The sequence below is a fragment of the Ammospiza caudacuta genome, chromosome 1 (assembly GCF_027887145.1).
Source record: "Ammospiza caudacuta isolate bAmmCau1 chromosome 1, bAmmCau1.pri, whole genome shotgun sequence".
Lineage (NCBI taxonomy): Eukaryota > Metazoa > Chordata > Aves > Passeriformes > Passerellidae > Ammospiza > Ammospiza caudacuta.
The window spans coordinates 54,971,418-54,995,403 of record NC_080593.1 but is presented as its reverse complement, the minus strand read 5'-3'; the positions used below and the strand labels follow the sequence as shown (position 1 = coordinate 54,995,403).

General features: G+C 37.6%; 1 protein-coding gene across 1 annotated transcript in view; it reads right to left on the bottom strand.

Annotated features, from left to right (window-relative positions):
- The window catches only part of VPS41 (VPS41 subunit of HOPS complex), a 112,013-nt gene that overhangs the window by 76,161 nt on the left and 11,866 nt on the right, over positions 1–23,986 (bottom strand). The window contains exons 3-4 of the mRNA XM_058825332.1: positions 12,528–12,635; positions 9,369–9,446 (exon numbers count right to left, since the gene is read on the bottom strand). Coding sequence (XP_058681315.1) covers positions 9,369–9,446; positions 12,528–12,635 — 186 coding nt within the window. The remainder of the gene's footprint in view (positions 1–9,368; positions 9,447–12,527; positions 12,636–23,986) is intronic.

Below are 23,986 nucleotides of genomic sequence, written 5' to 3'. Positions count from 1 at the left end.
TTTAACAGAATTTTGTAGAATTCCATCCTTGAAGTTGAAAGTATGAGATTTTACTCCATTTCTTGATAAGCCACATTTCAGAAATGTGACAAATGAAAAAAGCCAAGCAGGACATAGAGTGAAAGCTCTTGTCAGGAGAGGTTTTCTCTTTAGAGAGGAATTTATTGGTGCATCCACCAAACAACTTTTGAAGAAGCAAAGGGGCTGTTGACTATTCTGCTTAGGGCTCATGCACTGTTGTGCCAACATCATTTCCAGGAAGGTTTTCTGAACAGCCATGGTGCTCATCCCAATCTCTGACCTAACACAAGATAGAAGACATCATCCCATGGAGCCTGGAAACACTGTTTCTCCACACATGCCCATTATTTTCTTCATAGTTCTCTTTTTTTTTTTTTTTCTTTCTGTAAGCTCCTGCAATGGAAAATTTCAGTAAGTACTTTTCCAAATTATTTTGGCTTGTCAACTACTCTGCTACAGAAAATTATCCAAATCCAGTGGCTAGTGAAATCAGTGAAAATATCTCCACTGATGGAATCAGACAGATGCAGAAATATTATAAGGAAATGAATTCCCTTTCCTGGCTGAAAACAACATAAGCAGTTATACTCCTGGCATAGTTAAATATTACACTGGGTTATCAATGCTCAAGCTCAGCCAACACCTACAGCTACAGTGTCATTTTCCATGTAAATTTTCAGTTATCAACACTGATACAGACTAGCATAAGTCAGAGCCACATACAATAATAAACACATTTTCTGATTACTGAAAGCATTGTATTCTCTTTGGACACCAACTCTGGAACTTTCTTTATTTGCAATTATAAACATCTGGTAAAGTCTCACAAGTCCACCAGAGATACTCAGTCAATATTGGATGTCTTGTCAGGATTCTAAAAGCATATGCAAACCAAAAAGATGGTGGGAGACAGAGAGTACTCACACTGGTAGAAACTGTGTATCATGAAGGGTGCTGTAATTTACTGTAAGCAGTATATCGTATGCCATATCCTCATTGTGAGAGTACGATAGGCAAGGCTAAATATGAAGATTAATTGATCCTGTACAAGTTCCTCAATGCATTTACATACAAAGAGGCTCTATTTCAATACCAGTGAAGTGTACATTTGATTGCATATCATAAACTTTATTTAAAGTAGATTAAAAAAGCAAACACGTTCATTCACTCCATCTTTACATTGCTGACATTTCAAAGCTCCTATCCATAAAACTGCCAAGACCTTCAACAACTAGACTTCAACTAGCAGCCAGTTTAGGATTACAGTGGTGAACCTTCCAACACCAAAATACCAATTTCTGACGTTTCTTATATCTTTATTTCTCTGTGTCAGAGGACACTGAGTGAAACTAACTTCTTCAACAGTGAAGACCATCACAGTGGAGATGGTCACTTGACAGTAGGTACTTTTATCAGCAGCCATTCTGAGGGTATTAACACCAGACACTGGTCAAATCTGGACTGTACATGTTTAATATTCCATCACAAGTGCAATAAAGTACTACACACACTGGCATGTCTTTTAAAACAAATAAGTCTCATCTTCCAGAAAGGAACCTTTATTAGAAATTTTAAGTTCATTATCAATTATGTCTTCCTCATAGAAAAAACTACTTGGTTTTGCCATCATGTTTTGCTCATCATATTATGCCCCTGTTATGTCATTATCTATTTTTAACAGTGCTGTATTTTTATTGTTAATGGAAACAAAGGGCTGTAGCCCTATCATTAATGTCAACTTGTATAAAAAACATTGTCCTCCAGAATTCAGTCTTTCTAACCAGGAAAACATTTTCTAATGTAAATAATATTTTATTAATGCCTGAACTCTTAATAATTCTGACAGGCCAACTACTATTATTCTATATATGCACATAAGTGCCTGCATTCCCTATGGACAAAAATACCATCCAGGTATAATACCCCATTTGAAAGGAAAACAGCCCTAGGAATCAGCAACACACTAGCTTTCTTACAATCAAACCTCTCCAAATCCTCCCTGTGCTTTTAAGTGTTATTAGATTTTAGAAAATGCACATCTGAGTTACCAGTCTTCTATGAAAACACTAAATTAGTGCTACCTGAAACTTGCTGCTTCATTGGTGCCAATAAAACTCCAGAGCAATTTGGCACAGTGGTCCACTTTCTAAATAGTCCTGAGATGTGACACACATTCAAACAGCAAATATTACTACACCTAGATGGTGAAAGAGTTAAAAGGAAAAAAAAAAAAAAAACCTGTTTTGATGATTTTGATGTATCTTAATAATATCACAAATAATTTTGCTCAAAACTGTCTGAAAGTGACACATGTAAATTTACTTTGCAGAATTACAGTAAGGTCCTCTGCTTGATCCTCCACAGAAATAAGAGGCAACAAGGTCTGGTGAAAAAAAGAAAACAAATTGGAAGCTTTCATTGATCAACAATGCTGTATTAAATACTACACTAGTAATGTCTTTAATGTCCTTTATGTTTTGCATTCTCCCCTTTTCAAATGTCTTCACCCTAGATTATTCAATGCTTTTTTTCGAAAAAACCATGCAGAATATGATAGCATCCTACAAAGTCAAGAGAAAGTGAACTATTTCCTATGTCTAGATGCTTGTAACAGAACAGTATGTAAACACAGTCCTTTACCTCATTAAAAGGTGACATAGCAGATTTCTACTGAAGTCAGTGACACTAAAGAGGGCTGCTGAGGTACCTTAAATGTAATACATTTAGAGCTGGTCATGAAATGCAGCTGACAAACAAGAAGATACCCAGTCTGAGGTAAAGTGATTGATACTGGGGAACACAAAAGGAGACTTCTTCCAATGCTTCTATGTTAAAAAAAAAGGAAAACAATATGCATTTGAAGGGTAATGAAGTTGTAGAAGGACCATTAGGTCTAAAGTGAGGCTGTAATCCTTCTCAAAAAAGGGACATGGGCAACCTAGTTGCTAGTCAAGAGTTCAAAAGAGAAGGCAGAAACAATTGCTACTCCAAAATCAGCTGCTAAAATACACGGGCTTTATACTTCAATTGAAATTAATTAGATTGACAGCATACATGTTACTGTTTGCTGCAGTACAAGCACACATCTGACTCGTATGAGTTAACAACATTCAAGAAATAAATGACTATACCATACAAGACTTTCTGTAGCTGAACTCATACCTCCAGCTAAAATTTTTACATTATTTTTGCACTAAGCTACGGTTATTGAAAGTACAATCCTGAAAGAATAACTGAATGAAATGGTGACACTTCCTAAGTTTTGAGCTACAAAAATTAATTATAAGTGATTCTAGAATTGTTTAGAACTCCCACATTTCATCCATAATCCAAACAACATTTCTATTAGTATCAAATATCAAATACCTTCCATATCCCTTTGATTTTTTTGGTTAACTAAAAATTTCATTAATACTCCTTTCAAAGGAAAGTCAGATACAATAGTACAAAGATGAGGTGCAAAACGTACAAGAGGTTGTTTTTTTCTTATTTCAGTTTTGTCAGACAAGAAACTTTTCTAGATCTATGGAATAATGGTCATGACGCCAAAATTTCTGCCAGTCTATGCAAGATACCACAGGTTACCACAGGTACACCATGGTTCCTGCCAAAGATGGTTCCGAATCTTCAATAGCTCCACAGTTCTCATTGGAAACTGTTCATGTCACAAGCAACCTAATAAGCACAGTACCAGAAGAAACATATAAAACATACTTTTTAAGCCTTGATACAAAAAAGCCAGACTCAAAAGCCATCTGAATTATTCCCACAACTACTGTAAAAACTTTTGGATTTCCAAATCCTTTGCAGTTAAAATGAAAAGATAGACAGAGAGAAGCAGAAGTGATATTAAATTGAGTGTAGACATTCAAGACTTAAGACAAAAATCCCAAAAGATGACATTTGTATCAATTTTTTCCATTTGAAAGAGCTAGCAGTTGGCATAAAGCTTTTAAGACATAAAAATGCAACACCTATTTTGTTGGGAGGTCCCAGGGTTGAAAAGGAAACTTGTCCTTTGCAATAGACACTTACTTCTATCAAAACCATAATTTTTATTTTGGCTTTTGGAACTCTCACTTAAAATAGACTACTTGGTTTTATAAACAAAACAGGATTTCAGCTTCAAATTTAACAGGCACAGTAACACCATGGAAATCCTAACAGAGAGCTACCCAGATCTTTAAATTCTGCTGCTTCACTTCCTAAGTTTTCCTACATAGTCTGACACTAACAATTACAATGATGTCATTAAAGATAAAAAACAGGGACTTTGAAGTAGCTTGTCAAAGTAAGTGATATTTACATCATCTTAGTTTCAAACTCTCATGCAAAGTTCCATCCAAAGCAACTTCATTATACAATGAAAAGGTAAGTTACCTTCCCCATTGAAAGATGTTGCTTAATCTCCTCCAGCAGTTAGCAGGTTTTGTATCATTGCTAGCAGCAGCACTTAGTGCTTAAGAACAGCTGTTTCTTTGTTAGAAATATTTTTTTGTTGTTAACAATTAAACTCTTGCCAAGAGGCAACAAGTCAACTGAAACCTCTGGTTTTCTTTGCAACCTGCTGAGTTATCAGCAAAACCAATAGGCCACACACTGACCTTCAACCAAGGTCTTGCTCCAGAGATTGGTGAGTGCTGTAACTTCAATACACTCAAGGGCAATAATACCACCACAGAAGGAACTCCCTTTCAAGCCTTCATGGCAGCAGAGATGACGTAGTGTTTTTGCATTACATTCACTCCTATAAAAAAACTGTAATTGAAGAGCTAGTGCTACACAATGCGAGACAATCACAAAGATAACCACAAGGCAAGGCAAGGCAAGAAACACATTGTAAAAAGATATGCTGTGAGGAGGTTTCTTTCTGAAACTCTAGCTGTATTGAATAACTCACAATAGCTGTTGCATGCTAAAAGACTTCAATTTCTTTGTATTAAGAGAAGCATTAAACCACTATTTAGATCATTTTCTAGACTCATTACATCACTACTGAAACACCTTCAATGCATTAAACATTCAAATGCACGTTACTTATAAAATAGGCAATCTTCCCCCTTCTAAAAGGCTATCACTGGCACCATCCAAGACTTCTTACCACTTTTGCTTTAAGCTTGATGTTTATGAGAAGACCAGAATGGGGACAGGTTTTCTTGCCCTTTGAAAGCTTTTTGATTTGTTACGTAACTAAACATGTTTGTACAGCTTTCTTCATATCTACAAATCCTTAATCCACAGGATGTCAGTTCAGGCAGTAATTATATGAATAAATTGTAGACAGTCTAAGAAGGAAAGAAAGATGGAGAGACATTTGGAATTAACGTGCTGTGAATCAGTTCTGCATCATCCTTTGTCAGTGGAATTAGCAGGCTTTTCTTGCCTCTTCTTGTTGCCTTTTAGTAATAATTTTTAGTGTATTTGACACATTTCATCTCACTCAATGCACTGAACCCTAATACAAGAGAATACCAGTTTGTCAAACATACATTATTGAGGATGCATACCACTAAATCTTAGGCAACTGACATTGTCAAAGACAAGCCACCCTGGCAAGAGCTACAGAAATGCTAGGCGAAGAGGAGAGAGGTATAACAAGTGCACGAGCACAACTACTGAGAACCCAAGCAACACAAAAGGCCAAAGCCTCCCAACTCCTGTCTCAATTCCCCCCAAAACACAAATATCTTACAACAGTTTCAAAGCACACATTTCCACTGCTGTTGACTAGAGGAGTTGCAAGCCTGAAAAGACTAGTCGTCCACTTGGTATAGGATTCTGCATCAGATATTTGAAGAGCTGGATGAGAGTAAGACTTCATTCTAAAAATAATTTTTAGTTTTTAATGTAAGTATCACAGAAGCCTCTTTGAATATTTATTGGTCAAAGCAGAGTAGACACTACAGAATTTGTAACCCAGGATAACCACACTGATTTCCTGCTATGGACATCAAGAAGTGTAGTCCTAATAGGTTTTTTAAACAATAAACAAGAAAGTGTGTTACAATACCAGAACTTCTAGGGATGCCAAACTTTATATTTTAATGTTTCTTACAGCTGTTTTTAGCTCAAATTAAAATGATAAATGCGTTCGGTCTTGAAAATGAGTGCTGCCATTCAAAACTTGGCCATTCTGGAGATAATGCAACACACTCGTGAATTTTCTCCCTCATTTTGCTGCAAATCCTCTGATATGAGCACCTTTTTACTTTTTACAATTTGGCTCAAATGCAGATGCATTATGGAAAAAAAAGAATTTATTATAAAAGCAAAAATTCTTATTTCTTCAATTTCCAAGACCATTTATATTTTTTTAACATGCCTTCCTGAAATTAGGAAAGAAAAACAGTAATCAAGAGGACTAAGAGAGCAATAATGGTATTTTCTAAGAATATTTAATATGCACTTGACATTTAAATGAATTTCTAAAAAATGCTTTAAAAAACCCTCTTGCATAATTCTGGTTTATTTTACATACTAACAGTGTTTGAATCTAGTAGCTTTTTAAGTTTCCCACGTATGGTTTGTTTTTGATAATTACACATTTAACAGATGTATAAAAAAAATTAGTTTTTTCACATCCCAGCTTTTCTTTAAAAAAAACCCCCTGAAAAATGGAGATATAGACTCAGATGATGTACAGTTCCTTATGTAACTGTTTTCTTTTGCACAAAGGGCATCACATTGCTATCCTTACTATTAATTTCTGCAATGTCACAAGACAGGAAACATCTGCTGTAAAGATCCTTTCAAAAAGAAAAATACATAAAAGACACTCCCCAGGTACACCGTTTACTGCAAACAATTAAAATATTTCAGTGGTAATACTGCTATTTTATTCAGAAAAAATTATATATAATATTAATTTCCAATAATCAGTAACAACAGGTACTTCCCCTATTAACAACTTCAAGATAGAGCTGTATATGCCATTTCACCAATGATAAGGGTCTGAGAAGGAATTTGTTCTTTTTGGATCAGAGAAAAAGAACCAGAAAAAACACCACTAGTGAAAACAGTCTTCACCAGCACATTTACAGAAATGCTTTGTCCCTGCGTGACTTCGGGAAGTAATTCCCTTTTTTTTTCCAGAAAGGGTTAGGTTTCATTTGGGATTTATAACATGGCAATACTTTAATGCAAATTCCCCAGGGGACACAATAAAGAGGCATTAGAAGGAGAGAACTGAACTGAGACCCCTAGTGAATGTTTTGTAGTAATGTCTCTAGTCTGAAATTCAACATCTTGAGAAGTTCAGGTTAGAAGGAAAATACTTTGGCATACAGCAGCCAGTTAGAATAAACTGTCTATGGGTTCAGCAGCTGACACTATTAATTCAGAAAACTTTTCAGCTTAAGCAGCCAAGTACATCATAGAGCTGCTTTCTTCTCACATAGGCAGCCTGTTCTGTTCTACAACAGTTAGTAGTTCCTTAAGAAACTTTACTTTTAAAGACAAGTGGTACTAGAGAAAAATCATTCTTCTTCAAACTAGAAAAAAGAGGAAAAAAAGAAAAAAGAAGCACCATTTCCAACTAATCCATGATATAATCTATTGCAGCGGAGACATGTACATTACAAAAAGAGATATAAACATTAAGAGTAGAATCCAAGAAACATTTCTTTTTCCTATTCTCCAGCTCAAAAAGCAGTTTGTACTCTAACAATAGTTTCAAAAGAAATCATTGTCATCTTTACAAGAGACACAGCACAAAAATCATGCTGAAGCAGGCTAAGTTTGGAAAAGTAACATCTTTGAGCAGAAAGTAACTTTATAGTTCAACACTAACTTCATAAGAAACCAGCCTCCCAGCAGGCGCTGGTAGGACTTTTCAGTAAAGAAAAACAAAGAGAATAACAGCAAATTTGAGAGGGTGCGTATAAAGAGAATGCAGGGATTTTGTTTTATAGACTTTACCAGGTAACAGGTCCCCTTGTTCCTTGCTCTACATCTAGGCAGTTCCCTAAGTCTTCACAGAAGGATGATTTCATCTCTTGGAATCAGTGTGAGAGAACATGCATTGGTGGTGGACAAAATATTGTTCTACAACTAAAATTTTCCAAGCACCTTATACTGAGTGGAACAAATACAAGTTTAGGACAGTTAATTCCAGACTCAATACAAAATCTCCATTTAAGTGAGTCTCTGACTCTGTTTTCTACTGCAGCAATGGAGGAGAATAATTCAGGTATATTTAATCTGACCTGCCTCAAATAGAGAAGTTTCTCCTACTTCCTAGAGAAACTCTATCAAGAAGCATGCATGTAAAGTAATAAGAACTGCAAGGGAGACACCAAGAGCTTTTCCTCTTCTGAAATGCAGTCAGCATTCTCAGCTACAGGGCTGATGAACATACAAAATTAAAAGAAATAGAAGCTCATAATTAGTTTGACTTTAATGAATCCCCAGTAAGGTCATTGTCAATCTGAATAAAATTAAATCTAAAAATTCCTTCATGAGCTGCATCTTAAGTTTATACTTAAGTTTATGCTCCACTCCCTTGCAAAATTCATAATTAGATTTTTCAAAAATACAAACAAACACTTGACCCCTTCCATGCAGCTGTGTCAGCTTTAGAATGTATATTCTCTTTGCAAACATGTCCACATCTTGTGGTGGTTTCTATGGCTAGTGCTTATATTGCTATGAAAAAACAGTGCTTGGCTACCAACATTTTTGAAGACCTGAGGAGAAAAAAAAATTCTAATTCTTTTCCTTCCACTCTCCAAGAAAGACAGGGAATTTGAAACTAATGAACTAATATCCACAATAAAAAGGAACATTTAATACTCTAGAACAGAGCTTTAAATTTAGCATTTTATTCATCTGATATCACAAAGCACAATAAGGAAAAAGGCTTCTTCTTTTCCTTCAATCAATACAATCCCTTAATAATTCAAACATCAAAACATTTACATAAAATATTAGCATTACGTATTTGTAATTGATAAACTGAGCCAGCAAGGTCATCACTTTTCAATTACTTGTGGCAACTAGATAGGTGACAGTGCACAAACTAATAACTGACAGTAGTCAGCTAATGAACAGGTTCATGCCTTATGGCAGTAATGAGTTTCCGGGTTCCATTTTTAATAGCCACTTGCAATCATAAATATGCATTTCCTCTTCTGCTACATGAAGAAGTTTCCTATATATAAACTGAGATGTGCTCACCACAAAGACATCCAGCATAACTTCTTTTTGCAAGGACCATAGACTGGTTTTTATGTTATGGAATGTGCTAGTGTAGTTGCACTTGCAACTGACTTACTGCAGCATGAGTGTTAAGTGTACATTGCAGCAGTTTTACATGCCTGTAAATGGGTTCTGAATAACATCATACTTACAACATCAAACTTCTGTGTGATGTTCCCCTGGACATCAAGTAAATAAACTTTGCCATAATGTGTTCCCAGTGCCAAAAACTGTGAAAGAAAGAGATTGATTACATAAACACAAAGACACCACAAGAAATACTGCAATGCTAAATGAACTCCAGGATTAGCAACACTGGGGAAAAGAAAAAAGCCCACCACTTTCTATAGAAAAAGGTTATTTTAACTGTACCCAAATAATAAAACAGGGCTTCAAGCCCATATTACTGTGATAGTGCAAGTTAGCTGTCAGAATGAGTCATGAGGACCCTCATCCACTGACAACTAATGGTGGGTCTGCAGTCTGTATATACCAGCTGATGGACTGTGGCAGCAAATTAAAAATACAGCGTGAGAGCAAGAACCAACAGAGATCTGAAATAGTTCCTAGATCCTTTCTGCAGCTTTGTTTCAATCCTAATGTTTCCTTTGAGCTTTATTTTTAATTCTTCTTCATTATTAAAATAAAAAAAAAAAAAGTGTTCAAACACAGCAAAAGGCCAACTGTAAGCCCCTGGTAAAATACAGTTGAATTATGGAAGGTCTATGACAGTGCATTTAAGTACACAGATAACTCCTGGGATTGCTTTCCTTCACATAGTAACATTCCTAAACAGAATACTCCCAAGACAAATACACTTCCTTGGAAATCTCAGGAGTTTCATTCTAAAAAATAGCAGCAAAATAAAGAAATCTTGACATAAATCCATACTATCACAAACTTATTTTGATACAAACAAGAAGGAAATTGATTCTGAGAGATCTGCTGTTAATTGAACCATGTGAACTACACCTAAACAGAAAAGATAGAATTTCAGTACTACTCGATTTATGACAGAGGTTTCTTTTATTTGCCCCCTCCCCCACGCTCCCACTTTCAGCATTACTGAAATAGTCTAGGCTACTCAATTCTCTGTATTTCACTGCATGTGAGCATGCTTCATTGCAACCTATAATGAAATGCTCAAATTTACAGGCACTGCTAAGCGTGTCAGTCAGGCAGCACAATCTTTAAAAAATAACCTTACAGAAAGTCAAGGTTTAAAAGGATTTATCAAAATGGAATTGCTTAAAATGAAATTTCTGTTCAGGCACTTAAAATATGAAGCTACATTAAAAGGACGCAAGAAAGGGAAAGAAGGGGCTCATTAGAAATTCATTCCCTGCAATGCCTTTCACTCCTGCAAGGTTGCCTTTTTTCAGGAAGAAAAAAGTCCCCCGGGTAAAAAAATCAATACTGGTTAATAAAACATCAGGTGTGCAGACATAACTAGGTATGACTATTCCACTGCACAGGCCTGCTTGAATGCACCAGGTGCCATGACGATTAGTCATCCAGTGCAGACAGCAAGCCTGGTGAAAATATGATGCTTTAGCAGCAAAAATGAAAAAAAAAAAAAATTCTGGGGGAAAATTAGTCTGAATGCAGAAGCCAGATCTCAGGATTCCCAGAAAAGTTAAAGTGCTTTAATCAGAGCAATATTTTACATATTACTGAGTAATTTTTCTAATGATAGCATTTAGCAAGACTTTTCCTGTTCGTTCAGGAAAAAAATCCTGAAAAAAACAACAAGAATGAAACAGAAATACCCTTGCAAAGCCTATAACCCAGCTTCATTTTTAAGTTCTCTGTTGCAAGAGACCTATTCCTAAAAGACTGCAGTACCTGGCTTGTAACAATATTGATTCTTCTCATAAGTAGTGTATCTAGTTTGCTGGAAAACTGAAAGTACTGGGATACTTCAACAGTTTTCCTGTATTGTCACGCTTTGTGACACTATAGCAAAAGCTGTATCTGTGCACATCCTTATAGAAAAATCCTGTTGAACTCTTGGCTTTCAAAATTTACCTGAGATGCAGGAATAAAAGGTAACAGAAACAGGCTACAGACAAAGAGGAAATGCTTGCCAATTTTCCAAATATCTGTGTAATTCTAAGTTGTCAAAAACATTTTAAAAAGACTTATTGTTTTCATTCACACTGTTAAAATACAAGCTTCATCTTAAGAGCCTCTTGAGCCATAGCAACAGTCCTCCGAGGAAAAGAAACATAGCACAAGTCAATCTAAAAATATAGCCAAATAATAAAGATAGATCCCTCAACAATAACTGTTAAGGAGATACTACTGGCTGTGAAAAATTATATATTCAGAAAATAGCTACTATGTTTTACATACTAGTAGTTGACAAATAATTAACTCACATTTTCAGCTGCACTTCAGAATGCCTCAATATTCTAATATGTTTTACAGTATGTATAAAAGAGAAGAAAACTCATAAAACACAAAAGCAATTGTTTAAATCATTAAAGGATCATATGAAGCTTATTTCTTTTAAGAATAAAATAGAAATTATTTTAGAAATTTCTTTACTTTGCATTGGCTATTAGGATATGTCTTTATCTGTATCATCTATTAAGACATGTCTTTATCCTTATCATCCCTCTGGTACATCAAAATCTCTAGCATGTGCAGTTCCTCTCTTTTTAACATACTGAATCAGGGAAGGGGGACAGGGAAGTGTTAGTATGACACTCCCCAAAAGTAAAGTCTAAGCAAACAAAAACCACAATATTTACTTTCTTCTCCACTGCATTAACATGTCTTCCACAGCCAAATATATGCTAATTTCCTGGCATGATCAAGTTGATCTTTGCTGACATGGCTGTACAAATAAGCACTGTATATGCCAACTTCCTTTCTGAATAAAGAAAAGTTAGGATTCCATTTTGATTGCAGTTCTTAATACTTTTCATTATTAAATGTGAGTGAGCATTTTTCTAGTAGCTTATGTAAACATCTCATATAACAAATCACTGCATCTTGAATTCTCACCTCATTTCCTCATTGAGAAAATGTGTTTACCACTGAAAAATGCTTGATACAAACAAGAAGGGAATTGATTCTGAGAGATCTGCTGTTAATTGAACCATGTGAACTACTTGTTTTAACATTGAGAAAATGCGGATTTCTCAATACAGGTTAATGGTAAGTTTTGTTTATGTCACTGATGCCTTGCAGTGCAACTAGATTTGGCATCACTTCTACACAGAAATATACTGATGCACTATAAGGACAGATAAATATATAAAACTGAGCAGAAGTGCTATCTCAGCCACAAAGTCACATAATACCTTTTCATGCACTGTCATGCAGCTGGCTGCATCCTTCTGGAGAATTTCCGTCACTCCATTAGAAAGCCGTTCATACTTGAGCTTAGGTTCTTCTTCACTCTCATCTTCCTAAATTTTTAGGAGTATAAGAAAAGGGAGCAAGAGAGAAAAAACAACAAAAATACTTAGAAGTTTATTTTAGATAAAAAACAAATTAAAAGATACCCCAAAACTATCACACAGCAACAGGCGAAGATGGATCACTGCGATCTCTTCACAACAGCCATTACAATCAAAAGCCAAACTTTCACAGTTTAATCATCTGAAGGGGTTTGGGCTGTGCTTTTTTGTTACTGGTTTTTCTTTTTACTCCAAAGTTCTGAGTGCAAAGTCTGTATAGCAGCATGTCAATTTAGCTGTAGGAGGCACTTACTTGATATCTAAAAAGCAGGAAAAAATGTGCATGTGTACTTTGTTACACAAAGTTAGTAATTTGCAATTTAGAAGTAAAATACAAGAAGGATGAATATGATAATGAAGGAGGATGATAAAATAAAGTGTGCCACTGTAGCCACAATGAACTGAAAGCTGAAGCATGCACATTACAAGAAACTTCATGACCTTTACAAGATGCTGCACCTCTGTAGGAAGGATAGAGGCAAAATGCTGTGAACAAAAATAAAAAGAATCCACTAGGAATAAGTTAATTGTATAAAATCCACCAATGGGCTTATGGTAAAAAAAAAATACTATAAATATGTTTTCTGGGAAGAGAACCTGGACACATTATACTCCTATCACCTTTATCTTCTGCATGTTAGGATCTTTTTCTGGTAAATACTGAAGCGTTCCGCTCTTTTCATGCATGTTAGGTATTATCACCCAGTCACTACTTAAATGCAAGGAAGGACCATGGGGGAAAGAGTGAAGAGAAAGGAATCCAAGCTAAAAAAAAAAAAAAAACAAACAAAAAAACCCCAAAAAAAACCCCAAGCAGCAAATTTATTGCTCAAAGAAGACCCAACATGCTTATCACTTAGGAAAATAAAATCCTAGTTGAAAAATAGCTCTTTGGTCATAGGCATCTATCTGTAACAGCTGGCGTAGAGAGGTACAATGCCAGAGAGATTCCACAGGCTTCAGTAAGTCTCAGTCAATCTTATACATGCACAGACATACACAAACCCTTACATATCCCTTGGTCCTCACTGGGAAACACATACCTGCAATAATATTCTCCTACATTTGCTATTGACTATAATGAATACATCAACACTGAGTATGTGTGGGAGCAACGGGGGACAGGACGGTCAGGACGGACAGAGAAGAGAGATCCTTGAAGCCAGGTTGTGGAACTTGGGGTTGCTTGCCAAGGGCCTGGGTGCAGGGCCCTGCTGGGAGCTGCCAGCCACAGCTTGGAGCAGGCCCGAGAGAGGGAGAAGGTAAAGAGCGAGGTTCTTGCTACCATACATTAACTCTTCTTCTGTGTTGAATATTCTAATTCTCACTAACCAATCTAATACAAGATGCAAATCCTATAGCATTTATACATAGCCTACAAGAATCATTATATTACCATACTGTGTTACATTTTAAACCCTAAATCTATTCTTTGGACCCCTTCTGCCAAGCTAGTAGGGTCTGCTCTGAGCCCTCTGAGCCTTGGACCTGTCTGCAAGCAGAGGGTCTTGTTTCATCAAAAGAGGATTACCTCCAGTCCGGCCACACCATTGTTTTCCAGTTGTTCAGTAACTAAGGTATCTCAAAGCTTGCTTTCATTTCAATCTCACTTATAGTTTCTATATTCTCAAAATCTTTTGCCAGGCAATCATATTTATAAGGTTTTCCTGTTTCATCTTCCCCAACAAGTATGTTTTCCATATAAAACATCTTTCATTCTTAAGCAACCAGAATATACCAGTGCAGTGGTCTAGTTAAAGAAGTGCCTTGACTTCCCACCAACCACTGCCTTCCAGTTCCTAAAAACGCACAGTATCAGCCTATAGCAGAACTGCATTTGTGCAGCACTTTCTTGTAGATATGATGCAAAAAATAAATTTGGAAGAGAGACATGTTAACAGGTTAAAAAACCACATTTTTTAAAATTGCTTTTGCAGTACTAAAGCCAGTCTTTTCCAAGTTAAATAGTACAGCCATTTACTATGTGTGCTACCATCATATATGGTAACATGTACATAACCTCATACAAAACACAAAAAAGCCATATACACCTATGGAGACACCCAATACCTAGTCCCTTGCTTATAGAAATATGCTGCAAAGAGAGTGTTTTAAAATGTTACGTGAGAGTTTTATGACAGAATACAAATGAGATTAATACAGGGATGTCAGCAGTGCATGACGTAGGAGTATGAAGTGGGATGTCAAAATGTCCACTAAGAAACAATTTTATTCAGTAAATCTAACACTGAACAAAGTTGTTACTAGACAGAATGACAATGTCAAATTACAGGTCTGTATACAAATCAGTCAAATTCCTCATGCCTACAGATCGTTAATAAATGGCTACAAGGTAGAGGGAGGAGGTAAAGTCAAAGTAAAAAGCATACATTTGATGGAAGGAGAGTGTAAGTAAGTATGTGTCCATTATAACAATTAACACATTACTGTATTTTATACATTGCTTACAAAGATTATACTTGAAATGCATGGGCGATCATTGAATAAATCCATAAAAGTAAAAATTGAATGCCAGTCATCTAGTTTTTATAAGATCCCACATGTTGCTGGGGCCAGGACATCCAATGTGCAACCAACATGAAAAGTTAATTCCAGTCTCTGGAGTAGTTTGCATAAAATCATTCATCCATGGACCATTAAATAAAGTTACTCTAAATAAGTTTTACCTGTCTTATTTATGAGTGAAAACTACGTAATTTTTTCTGCACATGCATATACAAAAAATATATACTTTCAAAAGTCAGTGCACCAAAGCATTCTGCCAGCATTCTGCCATGGCTTCAAAGTAAGTTAATAAAATGAAAACTCCAAATATTAGGCATGATGATGTACCTATTTCACGCTTTCTTGACAGGTATCTTGTATGTTAAATAAAAGTCAAGCTAAAAGGTGAATTGAAATGAGGTTGGAGCACTTTACTGTAATCAATATGAAATAAAAAGGTGATTTTCAAAAATTCAAGATTACTGCTTCAGACACTGATATATTAAATGAATTTGATGATCTCTTATTTAGAGTATCAGGGTTTAATAATTTTAAAGGTATTTTTCTACTAGGAAAAGCTTTTATGCAGTTTGAACTTCTAAAGTAAACACAAGCCAGTGTTAATAAAAGCAAATCAATAATTTTTGTTAAATTTTAATAATCTTGAAAACCCACAAATTAAACCATGAGCAGCCTGAGTTGAGATGTCAGTTAGCTGTGTTTCTATGACAACCTAGAGGAATAGTACAAGTCCTGACTTGCAGTAAAGCTAAGATACAAACAGAGTGAAATTTACCCCATACAAGAGAACTCACAGCTTTCCTTTTTTAAGGGAAAAAATAATTTAAAAATCAATTGCTGAATTTACACGTATTTTTACTAACTGTATGACACTTTTAATTAAACCCTCCTAGAGGATTCTAAAAATTTGAAAATAAATTTTGTAACACTGCTTTTCGTACCAACACTTAATACTACTTCAATATTTAACGCCTAAAATTATCTGAAATAACAATACTAAATTTTTATATTCTTGACAAATGTTTTAAGAGAAAAATAAATATTTACTGCACAAAATGTGTAAAGCAATTTTGTAAAGCACACATGGCAGCCTTAAATTCTGAAAGGCAAGGAGACCCACAGAGCTGTCAGGAGGAAGGTGATGTGATAAAATAAATAATGAGCATTTTTCAACAACAGGAATGCTAACTTGAAACTCATACTCCATTTGATTTTTCACTTGCCTTTTAAAGCTAAGGCTAGCGGGCATATCGCTAAAATATGCTGTAAAGAACAGGCATCCATAAACATTTCTCACTGAAAGCACATTTCCAACTGAATTAAATACTCTGATTAGTATCCCTAAGACTAATACAAACTCCTTCATACTGAGAGCTCTTCCAGTTGTCATTGCTGAACACTCCTGAACCGAAAACAAATTCCTTCTCATTCACCCAGTACCTATGGAATATCAACTCTTCTTCTGGAACGGATTTACAAAACTAACAAAAGCTACACATGTGCAACAAGCTCTCTCAACAGGCCACTACCACTGCAAGGGACTCTCGCCAGCCTTTCCGAACTCAGGTTCACAACCTTCTTCAGATATTCGGCCCCATATTTCCTAGCTTTGCCGACAGGAACTGCTCTGCTGGAACCATGAGTAGGAAAAAAGAAAAAAAATCTGAAATCAGTCCCTGTGAAGAAAATTTCCAGAAGGAACCTGTGGGCAGTTCCCAGAGTTATTTCATTAGCCCACATTTGCTCCTGGAGCAGAGGATCTGCCTACAGGACAGACTGTCACACGAACATTGTTCTATTGATTACAGACACTCAAATTATGTTACAAGTACTGATAGCCAAAGTGTCATCCTTACCACACAATTTGCCCTCAAAGTTTTTCAAAGCCTTTATGGAAATAAACATTGCATACATTATAAGGCAAGTGTCCTTCCCCTTTGCTGCACATCTTCTGTCCGGTCTCAGATAAAATTGCTATCACTCTAAATGTCCATTCCAGCCTTGTTTATGCCTGCAAGTTTTGATCCTGCAAAGCATTGAAACTCCAATACAAAGACAGCTGAAATCACTGAAGCAACTTCAAAAAGGACACACTTACACCCTACTCCAACAAAGACCTAGTGTCATAGGCCTTCTTAAAAGGCTATGTCTGAAAAAGAAAAAAAGACAAGATAAACAAAAACTCTACAGTTAATTTTCTTCTTTTACATGCTTTCTTTCAAGTTTCCATTGATTTCAGAGATTATAAGAAAAATGGTGAATTACTTAATTTCTTCCTGGCCAGGACAGAGTTCATTTTTGCAGTAACCAGGGGAGGCATGGCTAGGACAGAGAGGCTATCCTACACCACTTATGCCATTGCCAAGTGTGGAGAGGACTCACACTGAAGAGAAGGAACCCCTTCTCTGAGGAGAAAGGGTTCCTTCTGGTTGATCAGAGGATGGGTTGGGTAACGCTGGTTCCAACCCAGAGCAGCAGGTGTGAGTATTTTCACATGTGAATCACTCTCTCTCTTTTGTACACTTTAGTTATTAGCACTGTGCTGTTACTGTTCATTTTCTTATCTCATTGTTGTTTCCAGGAAACTGTTCCTATCTCAACCCATCATCTTTCCCTTTTGTGTCCCCTACTCTCCAGCCCACCCCAGGGGAAGGGGAGGAGGGGAGCAAGCAAGAAGCATGTGGTTTGTAAGAGTCTCAGTGAGAGCACTAAAGCAAGGAGTACTATTCCTAAATTGCAACACCCTCTAGCTTTCTGGGTCATTTAAATGCTCTGCCTCCGTGTGTCTGAACATTTAATGTTTAGGACACATTATAAAGTCTTATTAAAAAAAAAACAAAACAAAACAAAACCAAACAAAAAAACCTCACTCTGCTGCAGAAAGTGCAACCCCAATACTACTGCAAAAAGGTGAGAAGAGACTACTACTTGGAAATTTGTGGGAGTAACGTTTCTTGACATTTAATACAGGTCAGGCCTTGAGAAACCATATCAGCACTTTATTTATTTAAATAGTCATCACTATCACACAGAAGAAAAAAATTAAACCAGCTAATTAGAGCTCCAGAATTACTATTTTACACACTATATGAAAATCTCCAGTAGAACCAAAGAAAACAACTCAAATTATTTTTGAATTAAAATAAAACCTCATAGAACATTTTAAGTTATGCAAAAATGAATACAAAAAGTATTTTAAGTTATACAAAAATGAACACCTCCTTAGTGCTCCACTGGGGGCATCTCCACTTCTCACAGAAATTCAATGACAAATATAAAAAGAAATAGAAACCAACATAAAAAGACCTCAAACGCCAAAATGAAGTCTCCAGGGATAGTTCCTTATTTCTCTTGGATATGTGCAGAAGCTCAAAGAGCAGCAAAATACCCAGCAGAACACAGTTGCCAACATAATTTATTACTTTCCTTGGTTTTGACATCTTGACTTGATCCAAGGTATAACCACCTCCAAATCCTAATTTTTTTAATAGAAATTATGTCTTAATCAGGGCATTGACTGATTGTCTCAGCTTTAGTTTTGAGGGCCTGTGAGGTTGGCTGGAAATGGTCTTTCATCTGTAAATGCGCTATTTGACATGGGCGCAAAGAGTACTTAGCCAAGTGTCTGGTGTGTGGCTGAGAAGTAGAATGGATGACTTCTAACCAGACTGCTATGAAAGGAACATCATCAGTGAGGTTTTACACCAACATCTGACCCCCTGGCTCTCTGCAAACCCTTTTCATCACCAGAATGGCTGGGAAGGGCAGGATTGCACCCAGGATGGCTGTGCAAACCTTACTTTGGACAAGGGAGCCCAACAAGAACCTTACAAACTTAAGGTTAACTGCCACAAGATTTCCATGACAAGACAAGTACTACCCAACAAAATATATAGATAAAGCTTTTTATTTAAACCTTCACAGCATTTCTATATCTGGGAGCTGCACCAAATGGGTCATAATGCCTCCTTTGGCCCAATAAAGAAATTGTGACTATTTTCAGCCTCAGACCTTTGCTAGGACCCAACTAATCTTCATTCATTCAAGGTAAAGAGATAGGGATTTACAGATTAATCTGATTTTACATTTGCTGAATCCCACTCCCCAAAATCTACAGGGAAAATATCTAACACTAAGTCCCTCAGACAAGCAGGTTCACTTATGTGTCATCTCTAGTTTTCTCTACCCACATTATATTCAGGCTAAATGTGGCTCAGACCATCTGGTAATCCAGACAATCAGACAGAAGCCTCTATATTCTCAATATCACCCCGTGAATATCCATGTGCATAATTTTTCACTTCCTTCTTTATCATATTTCACACCAAAACATTTTCTAGTAGCTGTATGCTAAAAAAACTAAGACTTGCCATACTTTTCTTGTATCTAGTGACAGTAATTGACAAACCATACAGTTTCTTCACCCTGGAAATAATGCTTCAGTTTAGACACCCTTGGTCAGCTAAGACAATGAGCAAATTCTTCAACTTTGCTGATTTGGACAACAAGGCAAGATGCAGGCAGAGCAACTCTCCATTACAGCTCTGTAGGATGGGGTCTGCTGACAGGGTTACTCTCAGTTTTGGGACACAAATGGAAAAGGAAAATAGTGACTCTGCCCCACCACAATATTATGAAGGTTAAAGGACTGAAGGACTGCCTTCACAGTACCAGTCAATCCAACCGCCTATAATCCAATTATACAAAAAACATAAAGGGCCTGGCTCCCACTCTAACACTTAAACTCCACTTTTAAGACTGCAAGTCTTGAAGGCTCACAAGTCTTCCCCAAGCCCCCTCTTACAACTCTCCTCTGCTCCATCCCCTTGTAATCCTCAGATGGATCTTTGCTGATACCCTAACTTCCCTCAAACACTTTACCAAGCCCTCTCAGCCTAAACTACAAGTCCAATTTCAACACTTTTCAGTGTGCCTGCCAAGAACCCCATCTTCTTCCTCTCCAAAACTACCATGTCCTCAGTCAGAAGCTCACTTCCAGCCAGGCAACCCTCATGACACAGCTTCCCAATACAGGGTTTTTAATGACTGCTTATAGCCTGACATGAAACAGCTGTTCACAGGACACCAGAATCCAGCATGAACAGCTCACCAAATATACTACAGGTGGTTCTTGCAAAAGGCAGGCCACAGCTCCCATCACAGCAGCAGATCCACAGAGCTCAGAGACATTCAGAGGACAGAGATCAAGACTGACCACTGAGCAAATGGATTTGGCAATGCAGACAATTGCCATCCTGTATTTCCACGACCTCTTTCCATATATTAAAAACACAGACGTTCTTATAATACATGGAAGGAATAAAGGAATTTTATTTACTAATTCGAGATTGACATATGCAAATGAACACACTGCTCATTTGCAATCCAAAGGAATATGGCAAATGAATAAAAATATCTAGGAAAAAAACCTGCTGCAAGTGAAAATATCACATGGGAGCAACACATGACTTAACACATGCAGGAGGGCTAATAAAAGTAGAAAATATTAAGCAGCAAATTGTAACAAATTGCTAACATCTGTTGATGAATTTAAGGAAATGACATCATCATGTCACAACACAGTTGAGAGATCCCTTTGACTTCCGCCCCTGACCATGCCAAAGTCCCTGCACTATCTGGTAAAACCAATTAATAGGTTATTTTGTTTCTTTTTTTAAGAACACGAGGATGAAGAAAAACTCCTAATCTTTACCTACTAAATGCTTACCCTGCTCACAACGTTAAGTACAATAACAACTGGATTACACCTGTGATGAGGTAAATTTGCTTTCTCCCCCTCTTCCTCGTTATATTCCTATTTCACAGTCACAAAACAGTTGGTCTTTATAAATCCTACTATTGCCTTATGACTGCAGCATCAGAATATAACTTGTACTTTAAAGATGAGGAGTAGAAGTTCTGAACTCTACACATTAAATTGGTGTATTATCAGAAGGAACCCAGGAATATTTCTGGACATTTGTCCACTTCCTTCTACCTTTAAAGCAAACATGTTCAACTTCAAGTAATCTGACCCACTATTAACTGCATTATGTGTGCATACCAGTAGAGTCTTGTATTTCCTCAGCATCACTGGGAAAAATCTATTTGAAGATGATGACCAATTCTGGTCAGAATAGAGGTAGGATAAAGGTTTTTCTTTGGAAAGTTTTCGAAGTCAAAATTGTCAAAAGATGCAAATTACTGAGGTGAGCAATGAGGATGTAACACTATCATTGTACAGGAGACAGCTATTTACTCAAAGTTCTTCCATTGTAATGTCAGGCTTCTTTGGTGTTTGCCTCTGATGCTGCCACTTTTGAAAGAAACTGCACACAAGACAACCTGTTGCCTGCCATTCTGACATGGAAGTCAGGAAAAAACCCTAGCCCAAATCCTGTTTCTTCTCACACCAACTGGAACCCATGTTATAGTCTAGAAATAATTTAAATAATCATTAATTCTGAAAACATAGCTGGAAATTCACAACAAATATTTTTTTTTAATTTTCATTGTTGCAAAACCTCTAGAAGATTGTTACTCTTTACAATCAAGAAATACATGAAGTATAATTTAGAATTTAATTTGGTCCTTAAAAAGATAGCACCTGATTTTGCAATAACTGATTTTTGGTGAAGAGGGAAAAAGTCAGCCGTGGAAGTGATTCTCCGTGAGGAGCTGTTAGTGGCTTCCTCCAAGCCTGGCAAAACCAATCATTGGCTAGTTTGGAAAACTGGCACTCTGCTAAGCTGATTAGAAAGGCTGGAAATGCCTCTATAATAACACATTCAAGAATGAAGAAAATGCAGGAAGCTCTCTTGCTCTCTGCTCTGTACAATTGAGTAGGGGGCCAGCTGGGGCCCTGTCACAGACATCTTTTATGAAAAATCCTTTCCTTAGGATTTTTCCTCCTGAGAAGCTCAGAGGCATCAGGAACAAAATGTAAACAGTGGTTATCTGCTGCTGTGGAATGCAACAGGTGGATCTGTGATTGGCCCATGTTGGTTGTTTCTAATTAATGGCGAATCACAGTGAGCTGGCTCGGACAGAGAGCCCGAGCCACAAGCCTTTGATATCATTCCTTCCTATTCTATTCTTAGCTAGCCTTCTGATGAAATCCTTTCTTCTATTCTTTTAGTATAGTTTTAATATATCATAAAATAATAAATCAAGCCTTCTGAAACATGGAGTCAGATCCTCGTCTCTTCCCTCATCCTAAGACCCCTGTGAACACTATCACAGGGCCCCTTTCCCAGAGGGGGCTGCTGCACCCCGGCTGGCTGCAGCTCTCTCAACATGGCTTGTAATGGACTTTATTTACTTGGACACTTTTAACCAGCCATGGTGCAGACAGAAAGACAAAAGCAGTGGCAGCAGCCTTTCTTTTTTTGGTGTCCTGAATGAGGAAAAGGCGCGGAGTGGAGCTGGCAGTCGCCACGGCTTGCACAGTGCCGGCAGAGCCCATGTCACCGAGAGAGAGGCACAGTGACCAATTCCCTGACTGCAGAGGCTGGACAAGATTAACCTTTCAGCACTGCAGAATTCTACAAAAACTGTTTCAATTGGTAGAACTTGAGAACAAATGAACCCGCTGTGTTGGTTTTGCATTGGAGGCATTCACAGAAGTGCCTCAACAGTTTCCTAAGAAAAGCTGCTTGCAGTTTCCTCCGTGTCTGACAAAAACCCAATCAGTAATTAGTTTTAAGAACTGACAATCTGTTAAACCACTGAGTAAGCTAAATGCGCCTCTGTGAATACACATGTTAAAGACAAAACCTCCCAAGACGTTTACTTTTGCTTCTGGCTTGAGCAGGAAACAAGGCCAGCCCGGCCTCCATCTCAGCTGGGCCGGGCTGGGTGGGCTCTGCCACGGCCCCATCAGGTGCTGGGCAGGGGGAGGGCAGGGGAGGCCATCGGCCCCTGGCGGGCTGCAGCAGAGCCTCGGCCTGGCTGCGGAGATCCCAGCCGCTCCCCCGGCCCATCCCAGCCCAGCCATGGCTCTGGCCGCTCCCCCAGCCCATCACAGCTCAGCCATGGCTCTGGCCGCTCCCCCAGCCCAGCCCATCCTAGCCACGGCTCTGGCCGCTCCCCCAGCCCAGCCCAGTCATGGCTCTGGCCGCAAGCTACCGACCCTGGCTGGGCTCACATGACCATCTGCAGGCCCCACGCAAGCCCCCAGTTCTTTCAGTGCACAGGTAAGACTTGCAGACCTTCAATCCTCCCTCAAGTGAGAAAAAAGGACAGAGTGAGAACACATAGCAGAACAACATGAAGACACCAAGGTCAGTGAAGAAAGAGTCAAGTCCCAGACTGGAGGGATGAAAAAATGCCTTGCTCTTGAGGCTGAAATACTCTTGTAAAGCTACAGAGAAGAATGTAATTGAACCATCAGACTCTTTTTCCCTGTAACTCATTGCAAGTATGGAGCGATTAAGTGCTCAAATTGTAGATATGAGCAAAAGCCTCTATGCTAAAGTAAGCAAATGTTGAAGTAGCTGTGATCCCACAAGAAGTTTGAACAGAGAGAGAAAAAAAGTGATGAAGACTGTCTGCCCCAGGGAAAGAAGATCTCTGTTCTCAGAGATGATCTCAAAGACAGATAAAGAGAACCTTTTCTCTTGAACAGCTCATCCTTAAAATAGTACCTCATAAGCTGACATGGCCCATAAACGTAGCTGTTGGGAAGGCTGTGAAAAATGGGAGGGACTTCACGATTGCAGATTTCAGGACGGCTATTTGTGGAAATTAAAAGCCACAAGAGAACTGTTTTCTTG